The sequence below is a fragment of the Sminthopsis crassicaudata genome, chromosome 3 (genome assembly GCF_048593235.1).
Source record: "Sminthopsis crassicaudata isolate SCR6 chromosome 3, ASM4859323v1, whole genome shotgun sequence".
Classification (NCBI taxonomy): domain Eukaryota; kingdom Metazoa; phylum Chordata; class Mammalia; order Dasyuromorphia; family Dasyuridae; genus Sminthopsis; species Sminthopsis crassicaudata.
The window spans coordinates 490,109,867-490,133,564 of record NC_133619.1 but is presented as its reverse complement, the minus strand read 5'-3'; the positions used below and the strand labels follow the sequence as shown (position 1 = coordinate 490,133,564).

The 23,698-nt window shown below is 36.8% G+C and overlaps 1 protein-coding gene across 2 annotated transcripts in view; it reads right to left on the bottom strand.

Annotated features, from left to right (window-relative positions):
* Window positions 1–1,757: 1,757 nt before the first annotated feature.
* Window positions 1,758–23,698, bottom strand: part of NCAPD3 (non-SMC condensin II complex subunit D3) — a 113,168-nt gene continuing 91,227 nt past the window's right edge. Inside the window, exons 30-35 of one of the 2 annotated variants that reach the window (XM_074303749.1) lie at window positions 11,172–11,332; window positions 10,719–10,879; window positions 9,962–10,039; window positions 3,716–3,778; window positions 3,574–3,631; window positions 1,758–3,464 (exon numbers count right to left, since the gene is read on the bottom strand). In XM_074303749.1, the coding sequence (XP_074159850.1) occupies window positions 3,353–3,464; window positions 3,574–3,631; window positions 3,716–3,778; window positions 9,962–10,039; window positions 10,719–10,879; window positions 11,172–11,332 (633 nt within the window). In that variant the 3' untranslated portion in view covers window positions 1,758–3,352. The remainder of the gene's footprint in view (window positions 3,465–3,573; window positions 3,632–3,715; window positions 3,779–9,961; window positions 10,040–10,718; window positions 10,880–11,171; window positions 11,333–23,698) is intronic. The other variant, XM_074303750.1, reaches the window with a different exon arrangement.

Here is a 23,698-nt window from a genome sequence, read left to right as displayed (position 1 = left end):
CTGTAAATAGGTTATCATGCAACAATTTTAAATAACTTAAAAAAAAATCAAACACAAGTTAGGCTCTTCAGATCATAACAGTGTTAACACTGAGTATGCCAGCATTTAAAAGCACCTGTACTCAGAGTCTTACAGGCTCACAGAAGAGCCTTCCTTCTAGATAGCAACATTTCCCCCAGGAAGGCTTGTGAGTCATACTTTGGACCATTGCTCAGGTATCATTTTCCAAAATTCCTTTTAGAAGCAAAGATACTTCCGTAACCTTTATAATTCTGAAAAACAGATACATTATACCCTCGAGTAATATTTGAACTGCCTTTTCCCCTCAATTCACTAACAGGCAGACATATTTGAAGACACCCAAAGGCATTAATTCACTTATTTACTTGTGGAAGTCATTGGCAACAATTCCAGAATTGTTATTTTGGTTACTAGCTTCTGAGTGTTATTCAAAGTGGCTACTTAGGAATATAAAACCTGGTGTGAATTTGCATCCTGAATAACTCTGCTATCGAGTCATGTCTGATGGCAGCTAAACTTGGATAAGGATTAAAATGGACATTTTCAAAAACTTGTTTTCCATGCAGTCTGTTGGACTCTCTATCTTTGATTTTGACCATCTCAGCCTTCAGGTGTCATCTTGAGACTGTCAACTCTAGAAGGTCCATAAAGCAAAGCAGGGGCTTTGTTTTTAAAACTAGTTTTAATTATTTGTGTTTCACATGACTGTGCCCATTGTCAGTTGTGATTTTAGAAATATAAAACATTTTTTAAAAAGGAAACGAATTCCATTAATTATTTTTGCAATAAAACAACCAGACACTGTAGGCTGTTTGTCTCACTTCTCAATAAGCCATGATGTGATGGCAGGTACTCCAGTCTTTGAAGAGTATTAGATTGTATAACCAGTGCAGAAAACCTAGCAGTGAGGAAAGTAAAATGCTTGAATCAAAAGCATTTTTTTTATTTTAATCTTTGATCTCTCTGAGGCTCTGCTCACTTTTGGGGACTTTAGAAAGAATATTCAGTAGTCCTTGTTCTTCAAAAGTAGGTGTTCTTAGCGTCAAAGACCTTGCCTTGTCAGACTCATGGTGTGAAGAGGTTTGATGCAAGGAGCTTCTCAAAAAAAGCTCTGATTTAGTGATGTGCTTAAAAAATATTTTTGATGTAGCAGAATGTAGCCATCTTGTGATTAAATTTCAGTTGAATTGTGTTAACCATTATTATGCTTTGACAGTATTTTGGTTGATACTTGTAAATGTTGAAATTGACAACTTTTTTTTTTTTTTTTTATAAAAATTCTCTGCCTTGGGATTTTGGATTTTTTATCAAATGTTTTTAGTGGACTACTTTATAAGCTATGGCTTAACAGTACCTACTGTCTATTGCATCGGATATTCAATGTTTAGAATTAGGATTGTCCTCAAGGGCAAGGCAGATCCAGACTCCCCTTTCTCTAGACTAGATGGGGAATAATACCTTGACCTTTTTCCTTGGGTTGCCATGGTGATAAGGCACTGTATTGCCTCTATAGTTTTATACACTAAAGCCTTCCCAACCTAACCTGTGTTCAACCATGATTAGTATTAGTATAAAGGAGAACCATGATTAGTATTAGTATAAAGGAGGAGAAAAAAGTGTGAAGTCTAGCAGGCTTTTGCTGCAAAAAATATCTAAAAAAGGAAAATACTATTCCTTTTGAATTAGAAGTTAAAATTCACATTTTTAAAAGATGTGAAATGAAGAGGATTCAAGAATTCTATCCAAGGCAGTTTTTTTGGTCTTTGGTATGGATATCACTGTACATAAATGTTATAGATTTGTACTAATACATATAATTTGATACTTCTGTAAGACATCATTTATAAAATCTTTTTTTTCTAAGAAAAAGTACATAACCCCAGCCTCTTTATTTAAACATTCAGTAAAAGAAACATTTCTTTTTCACTTAGCTAATTTGTTGGGGAGAAGTTTGGGAGAAGTAGGAAAGTCAATATAAGACAAAAGTCACTTGATTTGTATAGTCCCAGTACAGTTTATAAAGGGAGGCCATAATCCCTATACCATCTACAAGAGATCAATGCCTGTACTGTAGATGTACTAAGTACTTAGTTCACCAAAGAGCAACACTGTGATGCATATAATATAAACGGCATTCATTTTTGTCTTACCAGTTAATATAACTTAGTTATATAGGGTAGAGGAGAAACACAGGTTGACATTTCATTCCTCAAACCCAACTGGCTCTGTGTATTACAAACACATGCACACACAAACCCTAAGATCTAATCCTGTACATTTTGCTGCTGTAATACTGGGATTAAACCTTGGAACCCACTAAATTTGTTGTCATTCTGGTCATTTCTCCTTCATAGTCGCTAAAGTCAGCCCTTTGGGTGAAGCAACAAGTGTGAACAATGATATGAATTATGTCCATCTGATGCTAAGGCCATTAGCAGATGAAACGAAACTAAGCTAAGTGATTTAGACTTTCATCAGAGGCAGAAGCTGAAAAACAATACCAGCCTCAATGTTGGTGTCTCTATAAACAGTTGTTTTAGTGGGTGAAAATGAAGACTTTTTATATAATATTATTGCCTATTAGAATAGTTATAAGACAAACCACTCTGTTGTGGAACAGGGTGAAAGGAATTAAAACTTGACAACATGAATGCTTTTTTTTAAATGAAATATTTGGCTTCTCACTAAACTTTTTTATAAAACAGCATTTCTAGAAAAAAGGAAATTTCTATTTAAATAATGAAAGGCTGTATTTACACTTTATTTTGTATTTTGTAAAAAGCTGTATATTTTTTTAAAGTTTGTAGTTATGATTAAAAAAACATTTAATTTCATGTAAATACTAGGCAGGTGTATACTACTAAGGAAAGCAGCATCACTAATAATGGCTTGATTTATATTGGGAGAAACTATGAACTTTTAGTTGTGGTATTCCCTAACTATAATAAAACTTACTAAGGTGTCCTTAATACTTTCAGATGGAACAAAGGCATAATAATAAATTTCAACTTCTTTAATTCTGGCTGCCATCTTATTTGCAACTTAGCAAATAATTGCATATTTGCAACTTTAACATATTGTATGTATGCTGCCTTTTTGCTAAAATCTTAAGTAAACAGATCTAAATATGGTAAACCAAACTTTATATGTAGGGAAAAATAGAGAGGGATCTGGAGGAAGATCTGTTGAATTTATACTTAAGACCATAATCAGATATCCTTTGTATGGAAGGGAATAGATTTGTTTTCCACATGATTTGCTTGTGCACCTCATCAAAAAAATTTATGTAAGAGTTCTCGTCTTCCAGAGTTACATCCTGGGATGGGCTATTTCAATTGGCTGTTTTCAAGGGGGTCTTTCGCAAGGATCTCCTCCTGCTGGTATCCAGACTGTCTTTATTCCTCGCTGGAGACTTGACATTCCATTGTCGAGGCTGTGGGGCTCTGGGGGAAAATAAAACCACTATGTCATCCTGGAACTAAAAGTTAAATTAAAATATATCTACTACAGTCATTCCACTCCCCAAATCCTTTATTTAGTTATTCAACTTACTTATCAGGCAATGACAAACACAAAATATCATTTCCTTGACCCTGGAATCCAGATTTCTCTGAAATGGAACCAGAAAATTTCAGTATCCCTTAACATTCTAAAAATGAACAATAATCAAAGAGGAATCATAAAGAGAAATTACCTTTGGCCGAAGATGGTATTATGTAACTAACCCCTGCTCCAAAGGTAACATCATTAATAGTCTCTAGAAAAGAAGAAAAAAATCCCAAATCAATAGAAATTAGTTATAATAAAAGCAGAGAAAGTAAAAAGTATTTATTAAAGTAAAATATAGTGAATATGTAAGTATTCCTAGAAATCATAAGCATGTGTGGTGTTAAGAAAAAGCCCACATCTATTTCAGGCCATCTAGTAAAATGCTAGCTATTACTGAAGTCAACAAATAGACTAGCAAAACTTTTAAAGCAAATTATCCTTTCTCCAAAATCTTTTCTCAAAATGTTACCATGAACATCTTTCTCCTCCCTAAGTACTTTCTCAGAAGTGAAAGATGACTTAAAAAAACCTCTTTTTTCTATTCTACCATACATTCATAAAGATATTTAAGCTATTTTAATTGCTAATGCTGGCAGTTTTTTTCATAGCTGATATTCAGTTCAGTCATGAGGAGTCCCAGTGAGGATGAGATTAGAAATTCTCTTATGTATACACCTTACTTTCCCATTTGGAAACTTCAACTTTCACAAGACTTATTTGTCTTGTGAACTAATTAGTGTTTGAAATCAAAGGCAGCAGACATCTTTGCTGCTTTTAGAAGCTTCCACAGATTTTTAGCTCATTCCTAGTGGTTCTGAAAATTGTTTCCTTTTTATTTATTTAGAAAAATAGCTTTGTTCATACTACATACACTGAACCATCAGAATAGTTAAGATCTGGCACAACATGTCTCCAAAAATATAACGTTATGCTGCAAGATCTATATCTGTCATTCATCCCTCACATAAGATTACTGAGGGAATTTACATTTTTAATTAGTAATCCACCTAATGATTCTCCTAGAAAAGAAATGTCTGGAAAGCAAGCTCTCTCTCAGCCTCCCTTCCTAGCTTAGAGTAAAGCATGAATCCCCATGAATTGCATCAGCAGGAACGATGCATTCAAAATGGGGGGTATGGCAGGGGGAAGAGGGAAACATCTGATTTGTTAACACCTGAGAGCTCTATCTTCCATATGAAGACAGCTTCATACAAACGAATTAAAGCAGTTCTAATACAACATGCCAACCTTTACTGCTAAAAAACATACGCTGCTAGGAAACCAACCAGGAACTGAAATCTGGGACTCCTGGGGATTATCATACTAAAAGGAGATGCATTCTCCCTGTTTCCTCAGCATATGGTACCTTACTGTGGAAATAGAAGCACTCTGTATCCCTTGGGCTAGAAACACAGATGAAGAAAAAATGGAGAGGATCTTTCTGCATAAATAATATTACACCTGTTCAATGTATAGGAACCCAAAATTACTGATTGCTTTTAATGAAAAGACCTTTATGACTAAAACTAGAGAAGCTACATAGTTGTTATCTAGATATAGATGTGCTGACCTTAAAAGATGAAACTTATAAACAGACCTTGGTTATAATAGCATTTACATAGGACTTAATATGAGGCATAGCACTGAACTAAACTTTATAGATACTTCATTTGATTCTCACAACAATCCAAGAGATAAATGCTACTTCTATTATTTTATAGATAAACTGAGGCAAACAGGTTCAGTGACTTGTCCAGGGTCATACAGCTAGTTAAGTGTCTGAGGCCAAATTTAAGCTCTGGTCTTCCTGATTCCAGGCCCAGCATTCTATCCGTTGCACCAACTAGCTGCTGAGGCATGAAAATATGTAGGAATTAAACCATTCTGGAGAGCAATTTGGAACAATACCCAAAGAACTACAAAACTGCATAACCCTTTGATCCAGGTTCCACATGCACAAAATGTTTGTAACCCTTTTTGTAGTGGCAAGGAAGTGGATGCCCATCAGTTAGAGAATGGCTGAATAAGTTATGATATATGAATGTGATGAATATTATTGTTCTATAAGAAACAATTAGGAGGATGATATTTAGAAAGGCCTGAGAGGAACTGATGCTAAGTGAAATGAGCAGAACCAGGAGATCATTATACACGGCAACCACAAGACTATATGATGATTATTTCTGATGGACATGGCTCTTCTCAACAATGAGGTGATTCAAGCCCATTCCAAAAGAGCTGTGATGGAGAGAACCATCTGCATCCAGAGAGAGGACTGCAGGGACTGAATGTGGATCACAACATAATATCTTCACCTTTGTTCTTTGCTTGCTTTTTCTCTCTCATTTTTCCCCCTTTTTGATCTCATTTTTCTTGTGCAGCATGATAAATGTGGAATATTACAGAAGAATTGTACATATTTATTTAACTTATACTGGATTCCTTGCTATCTAAGGGAATGAGGGGAAGGGAGGGAGGAAAATTTGGAACACAAGATTTTGCAAGGGTGAATGTTGAAACCTATCTGCATATATTTTTTAAAAAAGGTATCATTAAAAAGAAAATATGTAGGAATTATCAAGAATGAATTTAAAAGACTTCAAGATACAGAAGTATATTTTGGAGTTGTCTAACTGGGATCAGAGCCAAGAACAAAAATTTCAGGGTATCTGTGTGGTTATCCTGTACTCTGAACATTGTGAACTACTAGAATAAAGCATTGAATGTATGATGTAACCTAACTCAAGGTATGAGTTCTGGATTCTGACCTGAGGTGAGTGTCTTGGACTCCCAAAATATAGATAATAATTCTAGTCCACCTAGCTCAACCTAGGCTAATCCTGTCCTTAAACCATTCAAGACTTAAAGAAAATCAACTGGCTGATTCTTGAGTGGTAAGAGAATATTCAATTTAACATTTAATTCAGTGCCTATCAAATGTAACACTTTGGATTACATAGCTTTATTGTGAGGATTGGAATGAACTAAGTAGTAGGGCTGAGATGCTGTTGTTTCTTTCTATCCTCTAAAAAGACCAATGATGAACACAAGGTTTGTTGAAAAATTATCCATGCATATGTTTTGAAAATAAAAAGCTTTAATAATAAAAAAAAAAGACTAATGACATCAATAGGGTGATGTCTTCATTTGCTCAAGGACTGAATTTAAGTGAGACCTGCCCAGTGCTGGAAAATGAATGGGAGTGAAAAGGCTGGCTCCCTTTCAAATGGGACTTTAAAACTTCTGAACTATATATAAAGTCCAACAGCTATCTTAGTTAGCAGCACCTAGTGATGAAGCAGAACTAGGAGAGCAGAATGTTGTTTAGACTCTCAGATGTTTTTACTTGGCAATTATTCTTTGTTATAAGGGAGGGTTCAAGGGAAGATTGAGAAGGACTTTTCTAAATAGATGTCTGATGTTTGCACACAGGATATATATATATATATATATATATATATATATATATATATATATATATATATATATATATATATATTTTTTTTTTTAAAGCCATGGGATTTAAGAAGCAGAGAAAAGGAAACTAGAGAATCTATTGAGCATTGTAGTGAAAGGCAGTTATTACGGAGAAAGACTGGAAGTGCCAAATAAAAAGGCTACTATGCAAATTATTAGAGTGGGCATAAATGGCATATAAAAGATAGGTTGGACATACACTTGAGTTATGAAATCATGCTTGCAGTTCTCATCAATTTGGCATAACTATTACTATACTTACCCCTAACCCAGGAATAGTTCTACTAACCTCACTTTGCTGATGACTAGAATGGAAGGGCATATAAGAAATTAACTTTCAATAAGAATATATGTACTAAGAGACAGAATGCTGACAGAGTTCCAAAGATCACACCCATAAGCCTGAAAACTGACCTTCCATTTTACAAGCCTACAATATGATTACCAATGGTTTAATAGCAAGTGTAAATAATAGGCTTCCATTCTGTTGTATTCTTTTACAACAAGGCTTCTCAATCAATGTCTTACTGATGAAACGTACTTCATTTGCTTCTACATTTGTTCTGCAAACAAAATTATTGTGGTTTCCTCAATGATAACTTCAGCTTTTATTCAAAGAAAAAGCACATTTTCTGAGCAGAACCAGAAGATCACTGTACACTTCAACAACAATACTGTATGAGGATGTATTCTGATGGAAGTGGAAATCTTCAACATAAAGAAAAACCAACTCACTTCCAGTTGATCAATGATGGACAGAGGTAGCTACACCCAGAGAAGAAACACTGGGAGGGGAATGAAAATTGTTAGCACTAATATCTGTCTGCCCAGGTTGCATGTACCTTCGGATTCTAATGTTTATTGTGCAACAAGAAAATGATATTCGCACACATGTATTGTACCTAGATTATATTGTAACACATGTAAAATGTATGGTATTGCCTGTCGTCGGGGGGAGGGAATAGAGGGAGGGGGGGTAATTTGGAAAAATGAATACAAGGGATAATATTATAAAATATATATATATATATATAATAAAAAAAAAAAAAAAAAAAAGAAAAAGCACATTTTCATTGAAAATGTTTAATGTTATCAATTCTGCTTTTTAGATTTCTAATTCAATCTTAGAAAATTTGTCATGACAGTTAATAGTCTCCTAATATGAGAGAATAGGGTTCCTGACTTCCTTGTACTGCAGTCTTAAGTTGGATTAAAATCTACTAAATTTGCTAGTGATTCATTAATAGACAAGTCCTTTGGAATATGCAGACAAGATTGCAGGACTTGCTTGATCTGTGTATCCAGCTGACAAACTGATCTCAGAAGGAATTCTGATACAGCTTTATTGCAAAAGTGGAAAACAAATGCCACACCCTCCTCTTTTCTCCTAAAAAGAAGACAAAGTTGATTTATGCTTAGGAATCAGAAGGTGGTGGTCTTCCTCTTAAAGAGTTGTGAGCATGGAAGACAGCTGAATTCTGATTCAAGACAGATTTGGGGTCAAATTTTACCTCCGACATTTACCAATTGTGCCAGACTAGGAAAGCCAGTTAATCTATTCCGAGACTCAGTTTCTTCATCTATACAATAAAGTTAATAGTATGTACCTCATAGGGTATTTATTTCTGAAGATGAAATATAGTAACATGTAAAGCATTTTGTGATCCTTAAACTACTATATAAATTTCCATTATTATTCGACGATGTGCCCTCACCTAATTTTGATTCTTTTTATTTTCCACAAGACCATCTTTAATCTATGGTTATTTAACTTAAAATTAAGATTCCAAAAACTTTATAAAGTTTAAAAAAAGGGCACTCTTGCTAATTTCAACTGTATTAATTTGTCTCTAATTTGGGATAAAAAATGAAAAGTGTGATATATATGGTGGAAAGAATATTGGAATAGGAGAGACCTAAATTCTAGTTCTGGCTTTGCTATTAATTAGAGCTTTCTGGCCTTCTTGATGCAATTATGTTACAGCTCCAAGACTCAGCTCCATCATTAGAAAGAATAAGGACAATTAAATAGACAATCATTTCCTTTTTTACTTCTTCCAACTTCTTGCGCTTCTTGACCCTCTGGCCACCTTTCCTAGCATTGCTTGTACCTTCACAGCATCTCTCACCTAGGAGCCCTACTCTCCTCTTGACACCAGCATCCTCTTGGGGCAGGCCCCCTTGCCCTCATGCCTGGGGAGTACTCTAGTCTTGCAGATACATCTGCCTGCCTCCAATCTCTCCTTCTCCCAGTTCATCCTTGACTCATTTGCCAAAGAGATCTTCTCACTCAATTAAAATTCCACTGGCTCCCTATCTCTTTTAGGATCAAAAAGAAAATTCTCAGTTTGGCTTTTAAAGCTATTCTAACCTGGCCCCTGCCCACCTTCTTAGTCTTCTCATACCTTACACTCTCTCCCTCACCCTCTGCAAATCAGTGACTCTGGCCTCCTGGCTGTTCTTCAACAAGATACTTTATCTTCAGATGCCAGGCATTTTCACTGGCTGTCCTCCATGCCTGCAATGTTCCTTTTTCTCATTTCCCCAATCTGGCTTCCTTTAAGTCTCAGTTAAACTCCAGTCTTCTGCAAGAAGGATTTCCTAGTCTCCCTAAATGCTAATACCTTCCCTCTGAAATTATCTCCAATTTAACTGTGTGTGTGTGTGTGTGTGTGTGTGTGTGTGTGTGTGTGTGTGTGTGTTGTGTTCTCCATTAGAATGTAAGCTGCCTGATGGAAGGAACTGTTTTTTTTAACCTTTCTTTGTATAGAGTTTAGCATAGTGCCTGACTTCAGTAAGGCTTCACATTTGACTTCACAAATGTTAATTGAGTATTGACTAACTGCCACTAAAAAGACATAATGACTGTGGGAAAGTGTTAGATAGTGTTAGCTTGTTGGAGTGAATGACTCACGATCAGGGGTGCTGATGGCCCGGTCAGTTGCACAGACAGTAGCTTTAACAGAATGACGATTCAGGCTATAAAAAGATTCTGAAAAAAAGATCAATGAAAGAGAAAAATCAAAGAAAAGAAAATGTCCCATTTATCTGCAAAATATTTGTTTTGTAGCAGCATATTTTTTTAAAAATAACAAAGTTCTAAAAACAAAGTAGATGCCCATCAACTGGAGAATAACTAAACAACTTGTGGCATGTGAATGTAAAGGAATATAAGACATGTGAGAAATTATACTAATGAAGAATACAAGGAAGTCTGGAAAACTTGTTAAAATCTTATGTAAAGTAAATTATATAAATCCAGGAAAATAATATACCAATGATTAAAACAATACAAAAGGAAAGGACAACAAAATAATTGAATCTAAATGCTATATGCATTACAATGATCAAGCTTGACATCTAAGAGCTATGAGAATATATCTCCTTTTTTATGGATATGGAATATCATATTGGACTTGGCTGATTAGTTTTGCTGATCTCTTGAAATTCTTTGTCATAAAGGATGGTTTTCTAAGAGAAAGGTATAGGAGAAAAGGTATAAATATGAGTGATATAAAAAACTATATAAATAAAAATGTAGAGACCCTAGGAAGATATAATTGATATTAAGATAACTGGAGTTTTTAATTTAATCTAACCACTCTTATTTTCCATTTTCGAGACTGATAACTGAGCTACTTCTGTTCAAATTGTTATGAGAAATCACTCACTTTTGTCCCAACTGGGTGGTGTGCCTTGCTTGCTGCTGCCTGTACTTTCTGACTGGGAAGGGAAAGAAAGTCCTCCTAAGCTCCGACACCTTTGACTCTTTTTGGACTCCACAGCTTTTTTGACAGAATTCAGAATTGCAATGGTACTCAGAGACATACGCCTGTGTGAGAAAACATACCATAACCAGTGATTCACTATAGAGAGAAAGAAAAAACAGATCTTAATTACTATCCTTTTTTCTTTCAAAATTATCACTCATATAAAGCATCTAAAATCAAAGAGTGAAAAAACCCAAAACACCAGTGAAAATCAGATCACTGACAATGGCCAGTGAAGATCAGCCAACCCTCTAAGCCTGAAAATGCAACTGAATTTTCAAGATCCAGGGAAAAATCTGATGATTCAATTTGCCTCCTTTTGATTTAGCTCTATTAGCTAAGTTAGCTCTATACCTGTTTTTTAATGATAACAACTTCAGTGACCCAGTTTCAGATGTAGGAGATGAGGTAGGTACAGGGCCACTTGGTAATAATCCAGAAGATGTGGCCTGACTCGCACCAGGATGATCATGACCAATAGGAGATGTGGTTGCTCCTAAATTCAGAGGTGGCTGCTAAGAGAATAAAGAGTTAGTTTATTTTATATCACATATTTTATATCACATCCTTAATTTCTCTCATTCAATATAAATAATTATTAGAGCTTTCGTTTCTTTTTCTAGAGCAGTTTTTTCTCTCATGCCTGTGACCTCATGACCTTCTCCCTGAACTACTCCAATAACCTTTCCAATGAAGGCCTCAGAAATAAAGGCATCCTCTCTCCAATTCACCCTTAACTGCCAAGGTGACTATTTTTTTAAAAGTGAAGGTCTAAACATTTCACCACCCCAAGCTCCACTAGTTACTCATTGCATCTAGGACCACATAGAACTTGAGTGTTATTTAAGACTCTTTATACCTTTCCATGTACTTTGTGTTCTAGCCATACTGGCCTACTACTTCCTCCTCTTTACATAAAACCTCTCTTTCTAGACCTTTGCACTAACTGGCTCCCATGTCTGAAATGTTGTCACTCTTAATCTCCCACTCATTGAACCCCTGGCTTTTTTTAAACTCTGTTCATGTGAATATGTAGAAGGAGCATTTCAGAAGAAACCTCCCAACGTTTTCCCCAAAATAACTTTAAAATAATCTATCATATCAAATTCTGGAGTGGCATGACCAACCAAAAGTTAAGATGAGACATTTTCCAGCCTAAGACTGTGTAGGCAGTTAGGAGAGGTCTACGGCACTGAAGTAGGAACTGGCTAGGAAACTGGCCTACAACAAAACCAGGTCTGGGCCTTGGAGTGACAATGGCAGAAGCAGCAGTTTCAGGAGTGCTCACTGCCCACAGATGATACTGGTAATGGAAAACTGGTTAGGGAAAAACTATAAAAGATCCTGTACTGGCACTTGGTACAGGACCAGTGCTGTTTGGCAATCCCAAAGCCAGTTCCAGGCTGCAGTTCCAGCCATAAAAGAGTACTAGCACTTGTGGTTGCAATGAAGCAAGACTCCTATCTAGGTAAAGACCGAGCACAAATCAAAAGAACAGTGCCCATTCCTCTACTGAGATCACCCCTCTTTAGAAATAACAAAAACTTATAATAGACTCCCCCAGAAATAGCTATTAAAAGAGCAGGACAGAAAAAAGCCTGAAGCTTTAGTAAAGTGACTCTTCCTCCATCCCAGGTGAGCAGAGTCCAACTTTACCATAAATTTCGAAGTAAAGAAAGAGGCTGAAAAAATGAGCAAACCACCAAAAAACCTCAAAAATATAATAACCTACTTTAGTGTCAACTTAAGATACAAACTGAGAAGACAATGACATGAAAAAATGCCTATAAGCAAAGGCTCAAAGAAAAATGCAGATTGAACAAAAACATGAATTCCTGAAAGGGCTAAAGAAAGTTTTGTTTTTTTTTTTTAAAGGAGGGGGAAAAATATAAAAATCAAAAGTGGTAGAGAGAAATCTGGAAAAAGAAATTAGAGCAATGCAAGAAAATTACAAAAAAAAGAGAATACACAAGTTTATTTTAAAAGCCCTCCCCGCAAATACTGAAGAAAACAATATCTTACAACCAGAATTGAATAAATGGTAAAAGAAGTACAAAACTTAATTGATGAAATGAGTTCTTAAAAAACAGAGTTGGCCAAATGGAAAAAGAGGTACAAAGCCTTACTGACATGACAAATTACTTAAAAATTGGAATCAGTCAAGACTCAATGAGAAATCAAGAAAAGAATGGGGAAAAAAATTGTAAAATACCTTACTAGAAAAAATAAGTGATCTTGAAAACAGACTGAAGAGGGATAATCTAAGAATTACTGGAAAGCCATGATAAAAAAAAGGGGGGGAGTCAAGATGATATTATAAAACTGCCTTGATACCTCAGAACCAAAGAGTATAAAAAAAAAAACTGAAAAAACCCCACCAATTACCTCTGGAAAGAAATGCCAAAATGAAAACTCCAAGGAATATCATAAACAAATCTCAAAGTTCCCAGATTGAAGAGAAAATACTTCAAGCAGCCAGAAAGAAATCACTGAAATAACATGGAAATAAATAATCTTTATGATCATACAAGAGTTAATAACTAGCTACCCTATTAAAGAAATGGAAAGTAGTCTTAAAATACTCCAGAAGGCAAAGAAACTAGAAACCATGAATAATTACCTAGCTAAAATAAGTATAATCCTTTAGAAGAAAACTGAACATAGAGCTGAATAGAAAACCTGAAATTTAAACACAAGATTCAAAAGAAACATAAAAAGGTATACAGGAGAGATCAAAAGGGACTCAATACAGTTGAACTGTTTGCATTTCTATATGGGAAGATGCTATATGTAACTAATAAAAACTTTATAATCATTGGGGCAGTTAGAAGGAGACTTTATAGAGGGCATAGGTGTGAGCTGATTATAATTTCAATTTAAAAATAAAGGGGTGAGAAAAAAGGATGCACTGTGGGGAAAAAAAGAGAAAAAGAATGGGAAAATCATCTTCCATAAAAGAGGTGCAGAGGGATGAGTTTTATACTGAAAAAAGAATTACAAAAGGGAAGGGAGGTGGGCAACTCTTGAACCTCACTCATCTGAACTGGTGTAACAAAGAAGTGTAGTGTATGTATGTAAAAAAAAAATTATATATATATATATAAACACATACACAATTGGGCATAAATTTTCCCCAAAGGGAAGTAGGAGGGGCTAAGAAAAAGGGGGAGGAGAGCTGATTAGAGAGAGGGCAGATTAAGGAAGGCAATAATCAGAAGCAAAAAAGACTTGAGAAGGACAGGATAAAGAGATATAGTGAGTAATCATAACTGAATGTGAATGGAGTGAATTCAACTATAAAACAGAAGTGAAAAGCAGAATAGGTTAGAAACCAGAATCACAGGCAAAGCAAAGATATTCATTATCACTATTACTATTCAGTATTGCACTAAAAAATATTAGTATAGCAATAAGACAAGAAAAAGCACTCGAAGGAATAAGTACTGGCCTTGGACATAAAACTATCATTCTTTACAGTCAGTATGATGGTATACTTAGAAAACCCTAGAGAATCAACGAAAAAACTAACAAACAACAATTTTAGTAAAGTTCCAGGATATAAAATAAACCCACATTAAAATCAGCATTTCTATAACCAATAATACCCAGCAAGAAGAGATTAAAAAGTGAAATTTCTCTTAAAATAACTGCAAACCATATACAATATTTGGGAATCTACCTGCCAACACATATGAAGTAACTATATGAACATAGTTACAAAATATTTGTCACACAATATTAATTGACCATGGTAAGCTAGATAAGTAACTAGAGATATTGCTATGTTGGTTGCTGTCCTTCATTCTCAAAGAGGATCAACATTACAACTGTCATTTATATATAACATATATATGAAATATAATATGCATATTATATAATATATATGACAATTCTTTCTAAATTAATTGACTTTTTTCAGTGCCATACAAACTACCAAAGAACTGTTTTAGTAGAGCTAGAAAAAAATAATATAATTCATCTAAAAGAACAAAAGGTCAAAATTTGTTAAGGCAGCCTAGCAATACAAGATTTCAAATTTTATTACAAAGCAATAATCTTCAAAACAGTCTGGTACTAAGAAATAGAATAGTTGACCAGTAGAATAGATTTGGTAAAAAAAAATATATATATTATATATATAATAATCTAGTGTTTGATAAACCAAAGCTCCCAGGAACTGCGGCAGAACACACTATCTGCAAAATCTTCTGGAAAAGCTGGAAAGCAATCGGACAAAAATTTTAGGTATCAATCAAGACATAGGTATGCACATGTGTACACACACAGACATACCACCCACTCATCATTGTATGCCAAGATATGATCAAAATAGGTACATAATTTAGATATTAAAGGTCACTGATGTCATAAGCAAATTAGAAGAGTACCAAAAAAACAAACAAAACACATAGTTGCCAAGATCTATGGATAAGGGAAGAGTTTATAACCAAAAAAGATAATTTTCATTACATTAAGTTTAAAAGGTTTTATACAAAAAAGACCAATGCACCCAAAATTAAAAAGAAAATAGGAAACTGAAGAAAAATATTTTGAAGGAAATTTCTCTGATAAAGGTCTCATTTCTTAAATATATAGGGATCTGTATCAAAAGTATAAAAATAAAAATCATACTCTTGAGGGCGGTAGCCCCTTGATATTCCTTGTTTGATCTCCAACTTCTTTGGGACTTGGACCTTTGATACAAGATCTGGTCAAACTAGTTTGGGCTATCTGAGGTGGCCGGGGTTTTACAGCCCCCATTCTAATCTGCTCAAACAGACCAAATGTCACAGCAGGGGAAGAGACTTCTGTCTCTACTCAAAAGATAACAAGAGAGTCCTTATCTTATTACATCACTCTCAGGAACCTCCTTACATCACTGCATAAAAGAGAGAACAGGAATCTTCTCTTTGCAAATGGCCTTGTACCATGCAGCCATTTTGCCCACCGGCTCTCCAGTGTTTCCATTCTAATCAATAAAGACTATGTCTCCATACAGCATTAAGTAGCAAATTCCTTTGCTGCCGAACCCGCCCTTGGTTACTTTGGGGAAGGAAGGAAAGAGAGAAAAGGAACTGATCCATCTTTGTTTAGACCACAATTTACTACTCATCATTACCTCAATTGATAAATGATCAAAGGGTCTTTTTTCAGAAGAAATGAAAATCATCACTAGCCATAAAAAATGCTCTAAATCACTAATAATTAGAAAAATACAAATTAAAATAACAGGTATCATCTCCATCTCATACCCATTAGATCGGTTAAGACGACAGAAAAGTTCTTTTCATTTCAGTCAAGCTAAGGATTGTCAAAAGGCTCATCAAGGGCATCTCCATAGCAGGAGAACTGCTAGATTATTCTATGGAAAATGAGGTATGATATGAACTTAATTCTTTTTTTCCCCCAGAGATTAAGATGGTGCAGCAGAGGAAGAGGAAGTGTTCCATGCCTTGAGAATAAGCTTGTAAGGATATCTTCTGAAGTAAATATTTCTGTGTAAAAGCTTAAAAAAAAAAAGTTTAAATGTCTAGATGTTTTCTGATAATTATTTCTCTCTATAATAGACTATAGTTACCAAAGTCATCTTCTTACAACAAGCACTCGAAATGAACATGTTATAGGTACAAAAGAAGAGTAATATTTGAAGAAAAATAAAAAATAAATAAAAATATCTAAACCATAACCCTGGAACATGTCTAACTATCTACCTTCTTTACTCCTAATTATGTAACTACTAATAGCTGTTGGAAATCACAAAACTACGTAAACTAAGTTTATTACATGATTCTGTTTTTTTTGTTTGTTTGTTTTATTTTGTTTTGTTTTGTTTTTTGGTCTAGACCTATGACTTTATCAATAGATGGAACTCACAGACAGTAAATTCTCCCTCCCAAGACAGTTTAACAACTGTTCTGCAAAGTATAACTCTTAGAGACTTGCCTAGATCATCACTGCGTGATGACAATCTGACTTGTCCAGTCAGAGAAGAGAATAGAAGTCAGTTCTGACTCCAGTTTACTTTTTTATTTTGCCATCTTGCCTTTGAGAAACTCAAATATATGTTATTCAATCTCAATTGGCCCCTTATTGCTGCATGGCAGTTCCTTTATTTTTCTCTGATTGTTTTTTTTTATTGCATTCCCTACAGTGGCTGATCCAAACTGTCCCTTTTTTTGCTAGCACCAATGTCTTCCTTCACAGAACACCGTGCCTCCAGCTTTACTGAGACTAGAGAGGCTATCTATTACAAATTCCTTCCTTGTCTCCCCTATTCCAAAACACTTCTTTGGCAGCTCTCATCCCTTTATCCTTTACTCCTGTCTCTGATGGGTGATGATGCTTCTCTTTGCCAAGGCTGAATCTTTTACTCAAGCCATGATCCATACAATGTCCACTTTCAACAAGAACTGCTTTCAAACATGTAAAGGGCTGAAAATCCGAGTTGCACCCAGTCTAAGCACTTGATTGTCCAATTACCATTGGACAATACTCTATTAACATATGCTTGGAGGATGACCCTCCCCAAAAACTCGGTGCAAGCTGGATCTGTGGGTGGAGACAGAAAAGTGTGGGAGAGATCAGAGAGAGGAGGAGGACAAGCAGATTTTTTCTTTGATGGTGGAGAGAGAGAAAGGAGGTGTGGAGATTCCTATATCTAATCCCCTGACTGAGACCCCAAAAGACCAAGAATAAAGACTTTTGCTTATCCTGACTCCGGCTGACTCTAAGGTATCCAGGGTACTAATGCAGTCACTACATTGGGCACCCAACGTGTGGACCAAGCACCCTACTTTCACTGAAGAAGTGCTCCGGGACCAGGAAATAGGGTGAGTATTTTAATAGACAAACAGGGAACTTACTTTGTTAAGGGCTAAACTAGTAACTTTTTCTAGCTGAAACAGGGCAGATATTAGGAAAAGATTCTCCCCAGCCCACCCTCACCCAAAGGGGCGCTACAGAAAGCATGCTTAAGTTGATTGAGGGGCAAGGTTTAATTGTAACCTGGGAACAAGATCGCTAGGCTCTTGGATACATTGGGACATATGTCCCCTTGGTTTCTTAGAGGAAGAAGAAATAAATGCAGATAATTGGAAGCTGGTAGGAGATCAACTGCTTGAATAATACAAGGATAGAGGTCCTCATTCCATTTCCACAGAAGTGTTCTCTCTCTCTCTCTCTCTCTCTCTCTCTCTCTCTCTATATATATATATATATATATATATACACAACATAATTCAATTGCCCTTAAGAATCTTTTCTTAAAGGAAAAGTTTTAGGAACAGCCAGATGCGGAAGTGGGAGAAAAAAGAGGAAGACAAAGAACAGTCTAATGACCATAACCCCAGAGGGCATGGGGATTTAAATGAGGTTCTAGGGCATGGTGATTCTGGCTCTCTTGAGGAAGCTTCCACCCCGACTAGAGAACAGATTATAGACACGCCCCCATCAACTTTACCTTCCTGGATGGAGGGGGGAGGAATAGTGGGAGGGGCAGTGATATCACCAGCACCTCCCCCCCAGCAATCACCCCCTCCTATGACTAGATTGCAAAAGGCACTACTTAAAGCCACAGAAAAAGGGAAGGCTATAGGTGATCTGAAGCTGCAAATATTTCTGGTGATTCAACAGTTTAACTCTTCAGGTCAAGAGAGTAGAAGATACACTCCTATTGATATAGAAATCCTCAAAGACCTGAAAAAGGCTTGCACTCTCTATGGGGCTACATCAGTTTATGTTAAGATGTTATTACAGAATTTGGGTTATGAAGTCTTAACCTCTAGTGACTGGAAATCTATAGCAAGGGTATGCTTAGAACCTGGACAAAACTTGCTGTGACTTTCTGAATATAGTGAGCTCTGTAGGATATAAGCCCAACAAAATAGTCATAGTGGAGTTAATCCTCCAATCACCTGTGACCAACTAACAGGTGTAGGTTCTTATGCAGAAGTTTCAGTATAGATTAATTATTCCATAGCAGCATTTGAGCAAATTGCTCTTCACAAAAATTGCACAAGGGCCAAATGAACCCTTTGCTGATTTTGTGGGATATTTGCAGACAGCTGTCATATGAACTAATGGTGAAAATGAAGTAACAGACATTATGATAAGGCAACTTGCTAAAGAAAATGCTAATGAGGTTTGTCGAAGGATTATACTAGAACTATGGAAGGATGCTCCTTTAGAGGAGATCATAAGATGCTGTGCCACAATGGGCACAAATGCCTTTTATATCCAGACTACGGTGCAGACTTCCCAAGATCCCAGCATGGGAAGACAGGGTCCCTTTTGGCAAGGGACTTCAAGAGAGACTCGTCAATGCTTTCAATGTGGTAAAATAGGGTATCTGAAAGCTCAATGTTGGCATAGAGACAGAATGAGAAAACAGGGTGGGAGAACAAGACCCAAAACCCCATGTCCAAAATGCAACAGAGGCTTCCACTGGGCATCAGAGTGTAGACTGATTCAGGGAAATGGGATGAGGGGCCCAGCTCCCGGGCCCCAGGCAAAAAATACTTGGGGCATGATGGCAGTCGACGCTACACCCAGAGGGTGCCTAGAAGTCTAGTACCTGACATGACCAATCAGCCAGGAAGCCATCTAATGGGAGAAAGGGATTACACAACCAATCAGCCAGGAAGCAACCTGATGGGAGAAAGGGATTACAATTGGGGAAGATAAGAGTTGTATGCAGCTGGGACAACTGAGATACCCCCTGGAGAGGTGAAATCTGTTCTACTCCAGCCTATGGATCCCTTGCCTCCAGGCACAGTAGGCTTGACCATTTCGCCTTGTGAGAGTGCTTACAAAACAGTGTTAGTCCATACACTGATATGGGAAACTGGGGAATGTGTAGCTAATGCCAGTCACTAATACAGGTAGACAATATGTGACTTATCAACCAGGAGAAGTAGTAGCATCAAGTTTACTGATACAGACTCCTAATGGGCAATCTGGTGATAGTCGCCCAGATTCTGACTCCAAGCAGCAAAACCCAGGAATATACTGGACAGCAGCTGTGACAGCTGACTGACCTATGCTCACCATCTATATAAATGGCATAGCATTAGAAGGACTGGTGGACACAGGTGCAGATTGCACAGTCATTAGAGGTGCCAACTGGCCCAGTCACTGGCCAAAGATTAAGGCAGACACCTACATGTCTGGTGTAGGAGGATCAATAGCAGCTGAAGTTAGTGCTACCCCTGTAAGATGGATATTTGAAGGTGAAACAGGAGTTTTTGCTCCTTTTATAGTGGAAAAATCCCCATCAATCTGTGGGGAAAAGACATCTTACAACAATTAGAGTTAAAAATGAGTACTTCGGTTTTTTAGGCAGGGCTGCTGTTGAAGGCCTGCCACCACTTTCACCTGTTCCTATCCAATGGAAAACTGATACACCAGTGTGGATAGAACAGTGGCCCTTAGGTAGTGATAAAATTCAGGCCTTACTAGACATAGTACAGGAACAACTTGACCAAGGACATTTACAACCTTCTCTAAGTCCTTGGAATTCCCCAGTATTTGTTGTAAAAAAGAAATCTGGAAAACGGAGGATGTTGACTGATTTAAGAAAGGTAAATGAAAAGATGGAAACTATGGGAACTCTTCAACCTGGACTTCCATCTCCTACTCATTGCCTAGAGAATGGCCTCTTTGGGTTATAGACATTAAGGATTGTTTCTATTCTATCCCTCTAGATAAGGAGGATATGAAAAGATTTGCCTTTTCAGTGCCCAGCGTTAACTTAGCTGAGCCTTATAAAAGATATGAATGAATAGTTTTGCCACAGGGAATGAAAAGCAGCCCTACTATGTGACAAATGTATGTGGCTGCTGCTCTTACTCCAGTAAGCAAAGCATTTCCAAAAGTAATGTTATTACATTACATGGATGATATATTGGGATGTGCACCTGAGGAACAAATGTTAGAAGCATGTCTACAAAAAACCATGGAAACACTAAGGAATTACAAATTGCATATAGCTACAGAAAAAAATTTCAAAGACATTCTCCTTTTCAATCTTTAGGATATGAAGTATACTCTAAGGTGCTTACAGTACAAAAACTCTCCTTAACAAGAGAGAAGCTAAACACCTTAAATTACTTCCAGAAATTGATAGGAGATATCCAATGGATGCATCCAGTGTTAGGCTTGACTACCTATCAATTGCAACTATTATATGACATTTTAAGGGGAGACAATGTTTTAAACTCACCACGCCAGCTTACAAAAGAAGCTCAAGAGACTTTGAGAGAAGTTGAACTGGCTTTATCCAATGTGGTTGAAAGAATCATTCAAAAACCTTTGGAAATATCAGTTTTTGCTACACAAGAGGCACCCACAACAGTCCTTCATCAAGGAAACAGTGAGTCAGTGAACCTCCCAGAACAATCAGAACAAAACCTTACTCCTTACCCAGTGCTTGTGGCTAGAATTTTATTAAAGGCCATTAAGTGAGCAGTACAATTATCTGGGATAAGACCTGACAATATATACACCTTTTATACTAATGCACAAAATAATGTATGCTGTGAAACCATCCCAGAATGGCAAATTTTATTAGCCATGGCTCCAAATTTTACACATGAGTCTCCATTAAAAGATAACCAGACTGTTACATAATTGGCAATGAATTCTTGAAGAAAAGGTTTCTAAAGTTCCTCTTAAAGAACGAACTATCTTTACAGATGCATCCAAATATAATATTTGCACTGTATATTCTTGTGACTTAACTATAAAGAGAGTAGTCAGAACTCCTTTTTAGTCCACTCAGCAGAATGAATTGTATGCAATCATTTTAGCTCTTACCTATTATCCAAGAGATGTAAATATAATATCTGATTTGGCCTATTCAGTAGGTGTGTACAAAGAATTGCCACAGCCCAAATAAAATCTGTAGAGTCCAATATATATATCAGCTCTTTAAGGAACTTCAGAGCAAGTGAGAAAGCATCCAGGTAAGATTTATATATTGCATGTCCACTCTCATAGTGGACTTCCAGGTCCTATTTTTGATGGTAATTCAAAGGCAGAGCCTTCTAACCATGTTGGCCAAATACTCTTTTGTTTCAAGAAGCCCAAGAATCTCATTTTAAATATCATCAGGCTGCTTGACATTTATGTTTACAATTTGGAATAACAAGAGAGGAAGCTAGGAGCATAGTGAAAACCTGTCCAGCTTGCCTTCCTTTCCATGCATCTACACACCCTCCAGGGAAGAATCCTTGTGGTTTGAGACCTAATGAAATTTGGCAAATGTATGTGACCCGTTATACGTCTTTTGGTCGTCTGTCTTTTATCCATGTTGTGGTAGAGACTTTTTCAGGATTCACTTTTGCAATACCAGCAGCAAAAGAGATAGCCTGAGTGGTCACTGAATTCCTTATACAAGCATTTGCAATTATGGGTGTGCCACAAGCAATAAAAACAGACAATCAACCTGCATATACTTCTAAACATTTCACTTTTGTGCACAGTATAAGATTTTACACACCACTGGCATACCTTTTAATCCTCAAGGTCAGGCAATAGTATAGAGGAGAATCAGAGAGACATTAAGACGCTCCTCCAAAAAAAAAAAAAAAAAAAAAAAAAAAAGAAAGGGGGAGCCATGGGTAACTCTAGAGAACTTCCAAATCTAGCTCTTTATACTATTAACTTCTTGATCTTTGGCAAAGATGCACTGATTCTGGCAGACAGGTTTTATATCCCACTGGAAGGGCAGTGTCCAGTGAGAGCAGCTCCACTGTCTTTAGATAATTGCCAGGTGATGTGAAGAGACCCAGAAAGTGGTGAATGGACGGGACCACATCAGTTAATTGCTTGGGGGAGAGGGTTTGCTTGTATCTCTACAGATGGAGAAAGAATCAGATGGGTGTCAATGACCCTTGAAACGAAGGAGAAGACCCAAGAAACATTGGGTGATTCCACTGCTGACTGTGCCCACCACTGAAAGAGCCTGGCAGTTATGGTGTTTGACTCATGGACATCAAAAATTGTTGGACTTCAAAACCTTCAGAAATCATTGGATTCTCTGAGGCATGATAAGACTGCTGTAGGACTTTAAAATCTATAGGAATCATTGGATTCTCTGAGACATAAGACTGTTGCAGGACTTCATTGGATTCCCTGACATGTGAAGCAATGGATAATAGATCAATTTTGGACTATCTCTTGGCTGCTAAAGAAGGCGTATGTGTGACTGATGTTTACATTCCCTCCGTTCTAGGACTTCTGGAAATCTTTTAGAAGACCACGTTGATTTATATTGTTTGTTATATCACTACTTGCATGAACAATTCATGTTTGTTACACCACATTGAGCCTACACTGACTGTGAGGAGTTATCACTAATAGCCTCTGCATTCTATGTGCTTCTGTAATACCTCTCATGCTGATGCATTTGTGCATACCTGTCTCTAATAAGACCTTTCAGCCCAGAAACCCACTAGCAATCCCCACTTCCCTTTGGTGCTTTTCACCTCCCTTCCTGAGAAGTGGGGGCAAGGAGGGGATGTGATCACCCCCTTTTCAGTGTCTTCACCTCCTTTCCTCTGAGAAGTCAGGGAGGGTGTGACCACCTGTGTTCTAAAACAAAAGAAAGTGGGAGATGTAAAGGGTTGAAACTCTGAGTTGCATTGAGTCCAAGCACTTGAGGCTAATGACCAATTGGACAATACTCTATTAGCATAAGCTTGGAGAATAACCCTCCCCCACTATTCTGTGCTGGCTGGAACTGTGGGTGGAGACAGAGAAGTGTGTGAGAGAGATCAGAGGGTGGAATAGGACCAGCTGCATCATTCTTTGATGGTGGAAAGAGAGAAAGGAGGTGTGGAGATTCCTATATCTAATCCCCTGACCGAGACCCCAAAAGACCA